Source organism: Megalobrama amblycephala, linkage group LG22 (assembly GCF_018812025.1).
Source record: "Megalobrama amblycephala isolate DHTTF-2021 linkage group LG22, ASM1881202v1, whole genome shotgun sequence".
NCBI lineage: Eukaryota > Metazoa > Chordata > Actinopteri > Cypriniformes > Xenocyprididae > Megalobrama > Megalobrama amblycephala.
In genome coordinates this window covers 534,718-551,931 of record NC_063065.1, presented here as the reverse complement: position 1 = coordinate 551,931, position 17,214 = coordinate 534,718, and the positions used below count along the sequence as shown (strand labels likewise).

The following is a 17,214-nucleotide window of genomic DNA, read 5'->3' as shown; positions in this document are numbered from 1 at the left end:
ACTCACTTCAAATCTTTCAGTGGATAATGACTCCAGTTTCACTATGTTTCACTCGTGGAATATAGCAGGTCATATATAGATGAATTTATGATCCTGGTTGGAGCCCTGGAACATTCTGCTGAACATCTCCTTTTGTGTTCTGCAGAAATCAGTCATATGATCTCTAACACAAACTACATATTCACCCTTCAGCAACAGCATTCAGAAGAAAAAACAGATCATAATGTTTGCCGTTGAGCCGTCAAAGCCAAACTCATGCATAATAATAAGGTTTAAGTATGAACGTTACCCTGTCACCTCATTCACAGAGCATGATGGGAATTTTTGTTCAATTTGCCTTTTGCTAAATGGAGCTGTCAATCTTGTAGCTGTAATCGGGGAGGAAGTTAAAACGCTCCTGACAAGTAAACTGGACCACCAAACAACAAAATATAATATAAACGGCTCATAATAATAAATCATGCTAACTCTGACATATTAATATCCAGAAACATAAAGCAAAATATATGGAAATTTCCATAAAAAAAGTTAATTGTACTATGAAACATATTCTAACTTCCAAAACTCAAAACTTCCTCCACTTTCTGTTATTAAATAACTATATAATTATAATAAAATTCTTTGAATAAGATAATTATAATAAAATTATTTAAATATAATTATAATAAGCATATTAAAATAAATACATATATAAATAAATTAAATAATTTAAAAGATCAAATGCATTTATTTAAATGAAATTAAATAAATTTAAATGCAATAAATATATAAATAAAATATTTAAATAAAAATAAAAACATATTTAAATGCAATTCAACAAATTACATTTTAAATTAAATTAAATACATAAATTTAAATGAATTAAATAAAAAAGCATAATATCAAGCATAAAATAATTAGTCCATACTCATTTCTGTCAGGAATTAGGAGAAAAAGCATTAAAAAAAAAATGATATGAGGGTGAACTTCAGTATTCATATTCCTGACGTCTGCTGTTCAGAACCATGTTAACATGACATAAATGCATTGCTGTTATATTTTCCATCAAGTATGTGTGTATTATTCTCATCCTGCAGGTTCATGGGGTCTAATGGTGTTTGTAAAGCTTTAAATGATCCAGCGCTCGATGAAAGAGGCCTTGTCTAAAGTCAGCAGCGTTTGGCTCGTCCCGGACTGACCCTGCTGAATGGGCAGAGAAGCTGGCATGCAATTTCCTACACAATCCGTCTCTCCAATCGGGAAGAAGCATTTAATGAAGACGCAGTGACTCATAAAGCAGAGTTCAGCAGGTAAAAACGCAGAAGAGACGCATTGCGTTCAACAGCGTGAAAAGGTCAGAACGACTGCAGTTTCACTAATATCAGTCAGGTCTGAATCACCTAACAGCAGGTATTTCCTGTCGGGTCTCAACAATAAGGAGACGCTGTTCATACATCATACACACTGTTACTACATCATTTAAAGAGATCCTATTATGCTTTTCAACAAGTAATGTTGCTGTTTGAGCATGAAAAAGCTCTGCAAAAGTTCCAGTTCTTCTCTATATCAGTGTTTCTGACAGACTGAGAAGAGAGGAGCTGCAACAATAGAGAATATGAGGAAAATAATCAACATTCAGGCAGGAAAACCTGTTCTAGTAGAGCCCAAAATCTAGACTTTGAAAAAGTGTGAATCATATTCAAGAGAGAGAGTAATCATCTCAGATTGTGAAGTGTCCCCGGAGTGAGTGAGTTTGTGTTTTTACCTCCTGAGCTCCTGGTTTGGGTCTCACGACCAGCTGCGGATCCGGAGCGCTTCTGAGTGTCTCTGTGAAAGATGCTCCTGTTTCTGCCACCAGGCCTGGAGGAAGACATTACGGTTATTTTTAGTCACTGTTACTTAACATACATGATGAAACACAGATGGAATGAAGTACAATGTCCTACATATTAAAACATTGTTTTTTGTGTGTTTTATAAAGAGTTTTAGGGAGTAGTATAAATCACAATCCAAAACTAATTTTAAGGAATAGAGCAGCTCAGAAAAAAAAACCCCTAAATAAATGAATAAAATTTTATGGTGCTTTTTGTCCTTTTTAGAGATTTTAAATCACAATCCAATTTCCATTTTATAGAATAGAACAGCTCAGACAAATAAAAGTAAAATTTCATGGTGTTTTTTTGTCTTTTTTAGATATAAATGACTATGAATATAACTATAAATTACATCCTATTTTTATTTTATTGAATGGAGCAGCTCAGACAAATAAAACCAACAAACCAACCAACCCAACCACCCAACTAACCAACCCAACCAACCACACCAACCCACCAACCAAACCGAACCAAACCAAACCAAACCAAACCAAACCAAACCAACCAACCAGCCCAACCACCAATCCACCCACAAACTAATCCACCAACCAAACCAACGAACCCACCCACCCACCAATGAAACCAAACAACCAACCAAACCAACCCACCAAACCAATCCACCAACCAAACCAACTCACCAAGCAAACCACCCAGCCAACCTAACGAACCCACCCCCAACCAATCCACCAATCAAACCAACTCACCAACCAAACCACCCAAACAATCAACCAAACCAAACCAACCCACCCCCCAACCAATCCACCAACCATCCAATCCACCAACCAAACCAACTCACCAACCAAACCACCCAATCAACCAACCAAACCAACCCCCACCCACCAACCAAACCAACGAACCCACCCACCCACCAATCCACCAACCAAACCAAACAACCAACCAAACCAAATAACCAACCCACCAAATCAACTCACCAACCAAACCACCCAACCAACCAACCCAACCAACTCACCAACCTAACCAACCCACCCCCCAACCAATCCACCAACCAACCAAAATCACCAACCAAACCACCCAATCAACCAACCTAACCACCCCGCCAACCAATCCACCAACCAAACCAACCAACCCACCCAACGCAACCCACCAACTTAACCACCCAACCCAACCCACCCCAACCCAACCCACCAACCCAACCCACCAACGAACCAACCAACCAACCAACCAAACCAACCAACCAATCCACCAATCCACCAACCAAACCACCCAATCAACCAACCTAACCAACCCACCCCCAACCAATCCACCAACCAATCCACCAACCAAACCACCCAATCAACCAACCTAACCACCCCGCCAACCAATCCACCAACCAAACCAACCAACCAACCAACCAACCAACCCACCCAACGCAACCCACCAACTTACCCACCCAACCCAACCCACCAACGAACCAACCAACCAACCAAACCAACCAACCAACCAATCCACCAATCCACCAACCAAACCACCCAATCAACCAACCAAACCAACCCACCCCCAACCAATCCACCAATCCACCAACCAAACCACCCAATCAACCAACCTAACCAACCCACCCCCAACCAATCCACCAACCAAACCACCCAATCAACCAACCTAACCACCCCGCCAACCAATCCACCAACCAAACCAACCAACCAACCAACCCACCCAACGCAACCCACCAACTTACCCACCCAACCCAACCCACCCCAACCCACCCCAACCCAACCCAACCCACCAACCAACCAACCAACCAACCAAACCAACCAACCAACCAATCCACCAATCCACCAACCAAACCACCCAATCAACCAACCTAACCAACCCACCCCCAACCAATCCACCAATCCACCAATCCACCAACCAAACCACCCAATCAACCAACCTAACCAACCCACCCCCAACCAATCCACCAACCAATCCACCAACCAAACCACCCAATCAACCAACCAAACCACCCCGCCAACCAATCCACCAACCAAACCAACCAACCAACCAACCAACCAACCAACCAACCAACTTACCCACCCAACCCAACCCACCCCAACCCAACCCAACCCACCCCAACCCAACCCACCAACCCAACCCACCAACGAACCAACCAACCAACCAAACCAACCAACCAACCAACCAATCCACCAATCCACCAACCAAACCACCCAATCAACCAACCTAACCAACCCACCCCCAACCAATCCACCAACCAATCCACCAACCAAACCACCCAATCAACCAACCTAACCACCCCGCCAACCAATCCACCAACCAAACCAACCAACCAACCAACCAACCAACCAACCAACCAACCAACCAACCAACCAACCAACCAACCCACCCAACGCAACCCACCAACTTACCCACCCAACCCAACCCACCCCACCCCAACCCACCAACCCAACCCACCAATGAACCAACCAACCAACCAACCAAACCAACCAACCAACCAACCAATCCACCAATCCACCAACCAAACCACCCAATCAACCAACCTAACCAACCCACCCCCAACCAATCCACCAACCAATCCACCAACCAAACCACCCAATCAACCAACCTAACCACCCCGCCAACCAATCCACCAACCAAACCAACCAACCAACCAACCAACCAACCAACCAACCAACCAACCAACTTACCCACCCAACCCAACCCACCCCAACCCAACCCAACCCACCCCAACCCAACCCACCAACCCAACCCACCAACGAACCAACCAACCAACCAAACCAACCAACCAACCAACCAATCCACCAATCCACCAACCAAACCACCCAATCAACCAACCTAACCAACCCACCCCCAACCAATCCACCAACCAATCCACCAACCAAACCACCCAATCAACCAACCTAACCACCCCGCCAACCAATCCACCAACCAAACCACCCAATCAACCAACCAAACCACCCAATCAACCAACCAAACCACCCAATCAACCAACCTAACCAACCCACCCCCAACCAATCCACCAACCAATCCACCAACCAAACCAACCAACCAACCCACCCAACGCAACCACCAACTTACCACCACCCAACCCAACCCAACCAACCCACCAACCAATCCACCAACCAACCAACCAACCAACCAACCAACCAACCCAACCAACCAAACTTTTATGGTGCTTTTTGTCCTTTTTAGATATTTTAACTATAAATAACAATCCAAAATTCATTTCATGGAATAGAGCGGCTCAGAAAAATAAAATCTGTCTAACTAACTAAACTTTTATGTTTTTTTTTGTCCTTTTCAGTGATTCTAACTATAAATCACATCTTATTTTCATTTCATGGAATAAAGCAGCTCAGACAAAAGAAAGATTGTGAGACTGTGAGATGTTCAACTAGGTAAAAATCAACTTTCAGATCAAAAGTGATATTCATCTGATGTCTTAACTTCTAAACAATGCTCAAATGAATCTCGGCTGTATGACTGTAAATCAAACTGCAGTGAAATACAGTCCAGCCGCAGAGGCCGTGTCTCACATTCATTCCGGCACTGAAAAGGAGCAGAATAATGAGAAGAAGCCACCGAAGGCCAGCATGAGAAGACACTGCGACTAAATTTGAAAGACTTATTGAACCGAGCAATTTTCTCATGAGAGAATGCAATGAAACGTATCCACAGGAGACAGTCGTCCATATGATGTCATGTGATATTAGAGGCATTGCTTTGCCTTATTAAATCATAGACAAAAGCAAACAGACTCAAAATAAGGTACTGGCAAGGCTTACAAAGCATCGCTCTGGCATCGCTGACCTTTCGTAGGAGTGGACGTCTCTATCGACATAATAGGCATGAACTCACTCAGACAGCGACGGACGGTCCGTGTGTGAAAAGATGTTATAGTGTGTTACGATTTCGCAGAAGTTGCTTCATCTTGTGTGAAAGACTAATGAGGCTCTAAAGCAACTACAGCAAAGTTTCTCTTTCAGCTCGCAGCCGTTGCATCATCCTCCGAGGCACCGTACGTCACTCAGTGATCAATAATGTCTGGATTACAGTGTCGAGATGGCCATTTGACTCTCATATGTCAGATAGATTTCTGATACTTTATCTTGGCAGACAAGCTTCAAACACAATCATATGAATAAAACAATATAAATGTAATATGCATTTTGAAGGTCTGAGGATTATGAGTGATTGGTTGCATGATTTCCGTGGTGTTATATTATTTTGTTGGTATTGTATGCATGTATGAGTTTTAGAGTTATTTACTTTTTATGGATAGCACTTTGGTCCATTCTAATGGTTTTGAAAGTGCTTTATAAATAAAAGTTGAATTGAGTTGATTTTTTAATTTTTTTTAAAAATTATTGAAATAATATAATTATAATAAAATTATTTAAATTATCAAATTAAAATAAATAAATAAAATTATTTAAATAAATTTAAATCCATTTAAAACAAATTGTATTTGTTTAGATGCAACTTAAATTTAAATGCATTTGAACAAAATCAACTGAAATATTATTTAGTATTTAAACAAATTTAATTTTCAATGCATTAAACCAAATAAATGGAATATAATGGAATAAATAAATAAGTAAATAAGTAAATAAATAAATAAATAAATAAATAAATTCAAATGCATTTAAACAAATAAATGGAAATGCACTTAAGCAAATAAATGCAATATAATATAACTATAAATTTAACAAATTAAATTTAAATGCATTTAACCTAATTGAATTTTCTATACATTTAAGCAATTAAACAAATAAATAAATACATAAATTGAAATGCATTTAAACAAATAAATGGAAATGTACTTAAGCAAATATATGTGATAAATAAATAAATAAATAAACAATTTCAATTTAAATGCATTTAAACAAATTTAATTTTCAATGCATTAAACTAAATAAATGGAATATAATGGAATAAATAAATAAATAAATTAATTAATAAATTAATTAATTAATTAAAATGCATTTAAACAAATAAATGGAAATGCACTTAAGCAAATAAATGCAATAAATAAATAAAATAAATTAAAATGCATTAAATTTAACTATAAATTTAACAAATTAAATTTAAATGCATTTAACCAAATTGAATTTTCTATGCATTTAAGCAATTAAACAAATAAATACATACATAAATTGAAATGCATTTAAACAAAAAAATGGAAATGTACTTAAGCAAATATATGTGATAAATAAATAAATAAATAAATAAATAAACAATTTCAATTTAAATGCATTTAAACAAATTAAATTTTCAATGCATTTAACCAAATAAACAGAAATGCACTTAAGCAAATAAATGCATAAATAAATACATAAATAAAAAAGCATAAAAAATGCAAAAATAAATAAATGCATAATTAAATGCATAAATCATCTGGACAATCATATTAATTTACGGCACTCATACAAATGTCTCTGTCCAGGTATTACAGACGTCTCTGATTTATTCTCCAGAAAGTCCTGTTCAAGCAAACGCAGCAGAAACACAGTTATCACTGTGCAAAGATAATAAATCATGACAAGCGATTAAAATCAAGCGGCAGATGTAATGAAAATGGACTTGTGTTGACGTGAGCGAGAGCCGCTGTCCATCCGGTGTCTGGTGTCAGAAGACCAGCGTTAATTAACGGCCTTCAATCGTCAGATTCAACGCTCGGGGCTTCGTTTCTTTATGACTGACTCACGATAAGACGTAACGTGGAATAATGAGGCCGACGCGAGTGTGAACGCATTAATCCATCTAATGCCTCATAATCTAATAGAGTTTGGGAAACTGATTCAGACCACATCCGTCAGGAACTCAATCACTCTCATCCCGATAAAAAGGCTCTTGTGTTTCACACAGGCAAACATTTGTGTCTCGGTACGTCTGAGAGGAGAAGCAACAGCATTTCAGATCACATCAGACCTTATTTAAATTTATATAATTATATGTATGATTCTTCTGCTCACCAAGGCTGCATTTATTTGATCAAAAATACAGTAAAATCAGAAATATTGTGAAATATTTTTGCAATTTAAAATAGCTGTTTTCTATGTGAATATATAGTAAACTGTATTTAATATCCTGTGATCAAAGCTGAATTTTCAGCATCATCAGTGGAAACTGATTTTTCTTCAGATTTAAGGAGGAAGTTGCTCTCCAAGTAAGATCTGAGGTCTATTAAAGAAAGCGCTCTGGGTCAATAATGAATGTTTAGATGAAGCAGAAAGTCCTGTGATTAAAAGTCTCGTCTGTGTGTGTTTGATTCTGGTAATGAGGCTACAGGACGCTCAGATTTGACTGTAGAGCGAGTGACGCGCTCGTGGAGGGCTTTTAAACGACCCTCTCCATCACATCATTTTAACATGATCAGACTCAAGCGTCTGTCTGAATTTTGGCCCTCACACACTCAAAGCAAACAGACATCATTAGTGGAGTATAAAGAGCTTCCTCTGTACGATCGGATCAATGCGGGACATCAAAGAGACGGAGGCGGCGGCGGCTGAACTGAAGGACAGACAGTTATTCAGATATTCTGTTCAGTTAGTAAAGCATCACTCTGTTCATTTTAGTAACTGTCTGACAATTTTAGCCAGAATAAACATTTAATAAAACATTAAATTGTCTCATTTATCATACATTATAGTATTAAGTATTTTCATGCATTAGTACTTATAAATAAAATAAATTAATAATAAAATAAAATAATACAAATAAACTATTAACTATAAATATATTTATATTAACATCTCTGGGCATTGTTGGCCAACATATGGAAAATATGAATTACTTTTACATTTATTGTGTTAATAGTTTTTTTATACATTTAAAATACATAAAAAATGACATTTGAAACGGCATTATTTTATAATATGTGAATCAGGCAAATCTTCCTTCAACTAGTAGATCTAGTGATGAAAAACAAAAAACAAAACAATACAAACATATAAATCTTAAATCTATTTTTGTCCAAATGTAAATATTACATTTAACTTTAAAATCAAAATGTTAAATAAAAAATAAATAAATCACAATTTGATTACATTTTTATATTTAATATGTTAATGATTTAAATATTAATATAATTAATTGATTTATAGTTATTATATATTTATATTTAGTTGGTGTATATATAAATACTAATATATATAATTTGATATAATTCATATTTTCATATATTAATTAAAATACATTATCTTATAAATGTGATGACATTATAAATAAAATAATAAAAATATAAATGATTAAATATACATATAAATGTTAAATCTATTTTTGTCCAAATGTAAATATTACATTTAACTTTAAAATCAAAATGTTAAATAAAAAAAATAAATCACAACTTGATTACATTTTTATATTTAATATGTTAATGATTTAAATATTAATATAATTAATTGATTTATAATTATTATATATTTATATTTAGTTGGTGTATATATAAATACTAATATATATAATTTGATATAATTCATTTTTCATATATTAATTAAAATACATTATCTTATAAATGTGATGACATTATAAATAAAATAATAAAAATATAAATGATTAAATATACATATAAATCTTAAATCCATTTTTGTCCAAATGTAAATATTACTTTAACTTTAAATCAAAATGTTAATTTAAAAAAAAATCTTGAATGTTAATTAAAATAACATTTACATTTAATATGTTAATAATTTATATATTAATATAATTAAATTATTTATAATCATATATTTATATATAATTATTCATTTATATATAATTTTATATAATTAATTTATATTTTCAAATATTAATTAAAACACATAAAATGAGACATTTGAAACTGCATTTTTCTTCCAAATCTTCCTTCAACTAGTATTAGATCATGTAAACTTAGGTTAACAGTTTGTATTATAGGTTAACATATATCTATAAGCAAAAGCTGTTGTTACCATGCAGAGCTCTGTAAGCGCAGCCCAGACAGGCCGAGTTCGCCACGTCGATGGTGTAAACCGGAGCGTTGAAGACATCAGACAGCACCTGTAGTGTTGAGAAGACACGTCTGATCATGAACGAACGCTACAAGTCCTGACATACAGATCAGATGCATGATGGGGATATTACACACATGCACACGCTATAACTCACATTCATGTTTACAGTGTTGCAGTGATAATGACAGCATCCTAAAATAAATACCTGTAAAATGTCCTTGTTGGCTGACGCTCCTCCTGTGGCCAGCACTCGTGTGTCCTGAACTACAGGACAGATGATTTATAGAGTTATAATTCATCATAAACTACAGTTATTGAGACACAGAGTCTGTGACAACTAGCCCCGGATGACCCTAGATTAACAGACAGAAGAGCTGTGAGCTGTTTTTCTCTGTGTGTATGAACCGTGCCAGACATCAGTCATGTTCACGCTGCCATCACAGGCTGCAATGAGACATAAAACATTATGTTATGCTAATTAAAGCATAATTCAGGGAGCATAAAGCATATAAACAAATGTTATGCAATAAAATGGCACATAAAAAAGGGAAATCACTGCAGAAACAAACCATAAAATTATTGCACTTGTAAAATTTTCCATGAGGAACAGATCTGAGATCAACAAACTGCATATTAATAGAGAACATGAACCTGATAATCAGACAGAAAGTGATGTGTGTATATATATGAACACATGCAGTCGACCTGTTTCATTGTTCATAACCAAACAACACTGCAGGCATTTTCTGGAGAAGTTTCTGTTTGGCTATTTCCCAGCATTCCTGCATTTCCTCCGGATAAGACTGACGGAATGATTAAGATCAGCCTCATTTGCATTCATTAAATATTCATGAGACTCGCTCCTAAGAGCGTGTGCGTTTCTGCGCATTTCTGCTCTCGCACACACACGCTCAGACCTACAGGTGCTGCTGAAGACGGACACACACACACACACACACACACACAATGTATAAACACATGACCTCGCTGTATAATCCAGCGTCTATCAACATCCATTGTGTTACTCCTACACATGAATATAACTCTGATCCTTAGAAAAACAAGCAAGCAAGGAAGCGAACGAATGAACGAAAGAGAGAAAGAAAGAACGAATGAACGAAAGAGAGAAAGAAAGAACGAATGAACGAAAGAGAGAAAGAAAGAACGAATGAAAGAAAGCAAGGAAGCGAACGAATGAACGAAAGAGAGAAAGAAAGAACAAATGAAAGAAAGCAAGAAAGAAAGAACGAAAAAGTTCTAATTAAAGAAATAAAAAGAATGAAAGAAGGAACGAACTAAAGAATGAAAGCAAGAAAGAACGAAAAAGAAAGCAAGAAAGAACGAAAGAACGAACGAACGAAAGAACAAAAGAAAGAACGAACAAACAAACAAAAGAACGAACAAATGAAAGAAAGAATGAATGAAAGAGAGAAAGAAAGAAAGAAAGAAAGAAAGCAAGCAAGAACAAATAAAAAGAACGAAAGAAGGAACGAACTAAAGAAGGAAAGCAAGAAAGAACGAAAAAGAAAGCACTAACGAAAGAACGAAAGAAAGAAAGAAAGAAAGAAAGAAAGAAAGAAAGAATAAACAAAAGAAAGAACGAACAAACGAAAGAAAGAACGAACAAAAGAACGAACGAAAGAAAGCAAGTAAGAAAGAATGAATGAAAGAACGAACAAATGAAAGAACAAAAGCAAGAAAGAACAAACAAACAAAAGAACGAACAAACAAAAGAATGAACAAATGAAAGCAAGCAAGAAAGAACGAACAAACTAACAAATGAAAGAAAGAATGAATGAAAGCAAGAAAGAACAAACGAAAGAAATAATGAACATACAAAGGAAAGCAAGCAACCAAGAAAGAATAAAAGAGAGAAAAAAAGAAAGAAAGAAAGAAAGAAAGGAAGAAAGAAAGAAAGAAAGAACGAACAAGAACAAGAACAAATTAAAGAAATAAAAAGAAGAGAGAAAGAAAAGCAAGCAAGAACAAAAGAACAAAAGAAGGAACGAACTAAAGAATGAAAGCAAGAAAGAACAATCGAAAGAAAGAACAAACGAAAGAAAGAACAAACAAACAAACGAAAGAAAGAACGAACAAAAGAACGAATGAAAGAAAGCAAGTAAGAAAGAATGAATGAAAGAACGAATGAATGAAAGAACAAAAGCAAGAAAGAAAGAACAAACAAGAAAGAACGAACAAACAAAAGAACGAACAAAAGAAAGAATGAATGAAAGCAAGCAAGAAAGAACAAACGAATGAAAGAAAGAACAAACGAAAGAAATAATGAACGTACAAAGGAAAGCAAGCAACCAAGAAAGAATAAAAGAAAGACAGAAAGAAAGAAAGACAGAAAGAAAGGATGAATGAAAGACAAAAACAAAGAATGAACAAAAGAAAGAATTAAAAGAAAGAAACAAACAAAGAAAGAAAGAACGAAAGAAAAAAGAACGAACGAAAGAAAGCAAAAAAGAAAGAAACAAAGAAACAAAGAACAAACGAAAGAAAGAAAGAAAGAAAGAAAGAAAGACAGGATGAACAAAAGACAAAAACAAAGAACGAACACAAGAAAGAACGAAAGAATAAACGAAAGAAAAAAGCAAACAAAGAACGAAAAAGAAAGAAAGGACGAACAAAAGAAAGCAAAAATGAAAAAGAGAAACAAAGAACAAAAGAAAGAAAGAACAAAAGAAAGAAAGATGGAATGAAAGAAAGCTAAAAAAATAAAGAAACAAAGAACGAACGAAAGAACAAATGAACGAATGAACGAAAGAAAGAAAAAAGGATCCACAGACAATCTGAAAGCAATCAAGAAAGAAATGAATATTAAAAGCAAAAATAAATGTAAATGTAAATCTAACTTATAAATGAAATATAAATGCAACTAAAGTATACATCATTTAAATGTGAATTAATAATGCATCTCATTTGGATTTATAATTAACATTCTGATTATGATTATTAAAATTTACATTAAGCATTAATATTTAAGATTTAGACATTTTTAAATATTTATTAAAGAATAAATGTTTTTATATAATACAGATCATCAGAGCATCAATATCCTTCAGCACTATGATGAATTCAGTGAGAGGGGGTGTGGCCATCTTCATCATCATCATCATCAATGCCTTCTCACAGGGATATAATGTAAAGCACAGTGTTTTCAGGACAGTGAGAATCACACATCTCATCCTGGGCTGCTGTTTCTCAATCCAGAGTCTTCTGATCCGTGTTTTCCTGCACTGAGACGCACTCATGCATCACATGCACAGCCCTGAGGTCTCATTGAGATGTTTGTGTTGACTGCTGCAGGTGCATTATTAATGACTATCGATAGACGCGTCCAGCGTGACTCTGGTTAAACCCCGGTCAGAACACCGCCGACCTTCAGATGAGAGCGAGTTTACATCACACTAACGCCCTGCGGCAAGACAAAATGTCAAACCACCTTCGGCACAAATCGACAGACAACGTTCCTGCCCGATAAAAGACTGAGAAACCTCCCTCAGGCCTGGAGATATCCGAGTGAATACATGTGGAAGAGATGCTGGGTGGTGAGAGTAAAACTAGTACAAAAACACTTTACAATAAGCTTTCATTAGTTAACCTGAACTAACAATATCCTTCTACAGCATTTATTCATCTTAGTTAATGTTTAATAATAATATTGTGACACCCGAGACCTAAAAATGGTCCTAATGTTCTATTCATGTGATATGCCATCCAGAATCTGCATGAGTGAATATTAAACATGATAAAAAGCACGACTGACTGGTGAAACTTCTGAGCCCTGCTGCTCTGCTCCCGAGCGCCGATCTTGCTCTAACAGCGGGGCGAGCCGTAAGCGGGTCATCCAATAATCAGGGGAATTTCCTTCAGGCGAGGAGAAAATTCCCCGTGCTCAGTGGCTGATCGGAGTTTAATTAAAGCCTGTTTGTTTTCTGCGGCTCTTGGCAGCCAGAGTCCCGCTTCATCATATAATCACCCGCGCCGCCGCCACACAACAGAGGGCGAGAAATGAGCGCTCACAGCGACGCGCCAGCACTTCATATACACCCTAGAAAGTCACAAACGGTCGCTGGAGGACATGAAGTATTCAAATGCAGCACACAATCAGGAGTGAAAAGAGCAGAGAATGAGAAAACAAGAGTGGAGAAGAACCTTGAATACATGAGCAAACTCCATCAAAAGACAGGCGTTTTTAGCAATTTGCCATGTGGTTGCTAGGGTGTTGCTATGGGGTTGCTAAGGTAATATAGGTGGGTTTTAGCACATTGCCAGGTGGTTGCTAGGGTGTTGCTATGCAGTTGCTGCTGTGGTTTCAACATGTTTCCATGCACTTGTTAAGGCAATATAGGTGGGTTTTAGCACATTGCCAGGTGGTTGCTAGGGTGTTGCTATGCAGTTGCTAAGGCAATATAGGTGGGTTTTAGCACATTGTCATGTGGTTGCTAGGGTGTTGCTATGCAGTTTCTAAGGTAATGCAGCATGCAGTTGTTGCCATGCAGTTGCTGATGTGGTTTCTAGTTTCTAGGGTGTTGTTTTGTCGTTACTAAGGTAATATAGGTGGGTTTTATTATTTTGCTAGGGTGTTGCTATGTGGTTGCTAAGGTAATATATTTGGTTTTAAGACCTTGCCATATGGTTGTTATGCAGTTTCTAAGGTAAGTATTATGTGCAGATGTTGCCATGCAGTTGCTTATGCGGTTTCAGTATCTTGCCATGCAGTTGCTGAGGTAATATAGGTGAGTTTTAGAATGCTAACATGCAGTTTCTAGGGTGTTGTTATACGGTTTCTAAGGTAAGTTGCTGTGCAGATGTTGCCATGCAGTTGCTTATGCGGTTTTGGCATCTTGCCATGCAGTCGCTGAGGTAATATAGGTAGGTTTTAGCATGCTGACATTCAGTTTCTAGGGTGTTGTTATGCGGTTTCTAAGGTAATATAGGTAGGTTTTAGCATTTTGCTCTCTGGTTGCTAGGGAGTTGCTATGCGGTTGCAAAGGTAATATAGTTGGGTTTTAGCACCTTGCCATGTGGTTGCTATGTTGTTGCTGCTGCAGTTTAAGCATGTTGCCAATGCCATGAAGTTTCTAGGTTGTTGCCATATAGTTGCTGCTGTGGTTTTAGCATGTTGCCATGCAGTTGCTAAGGTGTTGCTATGCAGTTGCTGCTGTGGTTTCAACATGTTGCCATGCACTTGCAAAGGTAATATAGATGGGTTTTAGCACACTGCCATGCGGTTGCTAAGGTGTTGCTACGCGGTTGCTGCTGCAGTTTCAGCATGTTGCCACGCAGTTGCTAAGGTGTTGCTATGCAGTTGCTGCTGTGGTTTCAGCATGTTGCCATGCGCTTATAAAGGTAATATAGGTCTGTTTTAGCAAACTGCCATGCGGTTGCTAAGGTGTTGCTATGCAGTTTCTGCTGCAGTTTCAGCAAGTTGCCACGCAGTTGCAAAGATGTTGCTATGCTGTTGCTACTGTGGTTTCAGCATGTTGCAATGTGGTTTATAGCTGGGTAATATAGGTAGGAAATTGCTATGTGGTTGTTGCTATGCTGTCGCTGCTGCAGTTTAAGCAAATTGAGGTGTTGCTATGCAGTTGCTAAGGTAATATAGGTAGGATTTAGCATGTTGCTATGCAGATGCTAAAGTAATATTGATGACTGGCAAAGGAAACTGCACTAATGATTGAGGGAGTGTAAGAAGAGAGATAACTCACTCAAAGATGAGAAGACAACAGTGAGAACATGAGATGGAGATCAGACACTTACTGATCTTGTAGCCCAGCTTTTCGGCATGAACTCGTTTGGCCAAGAACTGTCCTTCAACCAGAGCTCGGATTTCCACCTCGCGGTCAAAGGCAGCTACCTGTGCAAGAGTGAACACAAAGACGGGCTTCAAGTAACCAGACACCGTTTCTGCTCCCATAAAGCATTCTTTGAGTCTGACGGCAACATTCCCACACATGAGCACTGAGCTGAACTCAACTGACACCGCCAGCCGCCTATCAACCACAGCATGAGAACCGGGCTTGTTACATTATTGAGACATTATTTTCATGACAATTAAACACAACCCCGAGGTTGTTTTTACATGTTTTTTTAAGTATCCAAATCATATTAGAGGATATGTTAGGACGTCCACCAAAGAAGATATATGTCAATTTTCAATTGTATGGATCATACAGTTACAGAGTTACAATGTTCTTTAAGTTGTAGCGCCCCCTAATTTTATGAAACTTAGAGAGCATCCTCAGAATGCCCTGTTGTCTTTGTGTGTCAAGTTTCATTTAGTTTGGACATTGCATTCAGCAACTATACGTCAGCTTGTAAAAATGGGCATTGCTGACCTATTAACCCTAAATTAACCCTGTAGCGCCCCTTATTGGCAGAATTTTATGAAACTTGGTGTATGTTCTCAGACTGCCCTGTTGTCTTTATGTGTCAAGTTTGATTAAGCTTGGACATTGCATTCAGCAACTATAGGTCAATTAATAAAAATGGCCATTGTTGACCAAATAACCCTAAATTAAACCTAAATTAACCCTGTAGCACCCCCTATTGGCAGAATTTTACTAAACTTGGTGTGCATCCTCAGAATGCCCTGTTGTTTTTGTGTATCAAGTTTCATTGAGCTTGGACACTGCATTCAGCAACTATACGTCAGCTTGTAAAAATGGGCATTGCTGACCTATTAACCCTAAATTAACCCTGTAGCACCCCCTATTGGCGGAATTTTACGAAACTTGGTGTACGTCCTCAGAATGCCCTGTTGTCTTTGTGTGTCAAGTTTCAATAAGTTTGGACATTTCTTTCAGCAACTATAGGTCAACTCCAAAAAATGGCCATTGTTGACCAATTAACCATAAATTAACCCTGTAGCTCCCTCTATTGGTGGAATTTTATGAAACTTGGTGTGAGTCCTCAGAATGCCCTGTTGTCTTTGTGTGTCAAGTTTTATTAAGTTTGGACATTGCATATAGGTCTGCTCGTAAAAATGGCCATTGTTGACCAATTAACCCTAAATTAAACCTACAATTTTATAGGCGGAAATAGAATCGATATGTACGACTTGACTCAAGGATTCTGGGTTAGGGGGTAAGAAATTATTATAAGCAATTATTATAGTGCCAGCTAATGTCCGATGGGTGTGTAGCGATGCACAAATGGGACCATCCAGCCAATTTTTTTCCAAAACCTTTGGTGCTTAGACCCCTAAAAATCCTAAAATTTTAAGGTGAAATGTGAAAATGCTACAGTAGGAACAAAATAACAGAGGGTGCAACTCCTGGAGGGTTAATGAGCATCTTATGGCAGGTGAACTGAACTGTGACCCAATTAGCACAAATTAAGCAATTATCAGATCAGTGGCAATATTTGCAAACCTGTTCAGCCGAAGTAAATGAAGCTGAAAAGGGCAAATCAATCTGTAGCGAGCAGTGCGTCTTGTTTACAGCACG

General features: G+C 37.1%; 1 protein-coding gene across 2 annotated transcripts in view; it reads right to left on the bottom strand.

Moving 5' to 3' along the window:
* The window catches only part of xylb (xylulokinase homolog (H. influenzae)), a 33,757-nt gene that overhangs the window by 4,646 nt on the left and 11,897 nt on the right, over positions 1–17,214 (bottom strand). The window contains exons 15-19 of one of the 2 annotated variants that reach the window (XM_048174792.1): positions 15,527–15,623; positions 9,963–10,021; positions 9,716–9,803; positions 1,745–1,839; positions 946–1,182 (exon numbers count right to left, since the gene is read on the bottom strand). In XM_048174792.1, coding sequence (XP_048030749.1) covers positions 1,108–1,182; positions 1,745–1,839; positions 9,716–9,803; positions 9,963–10,021; positions 15,527–15,623 — 414 coding nt within the window. In that variant the 3' untranslated portion in view covers positions 946–1,107. Of the gene's footprint in view, positions 1–945; positions 1,183–1,744; positions 1,840–9,715; positions 9,804–9,962; positions 10,022–15,526; positions 15,624–17,214 lie in introns of those variants that run through there. The other variant, XM_048174793.1, reaches the window with a different exon arrangement.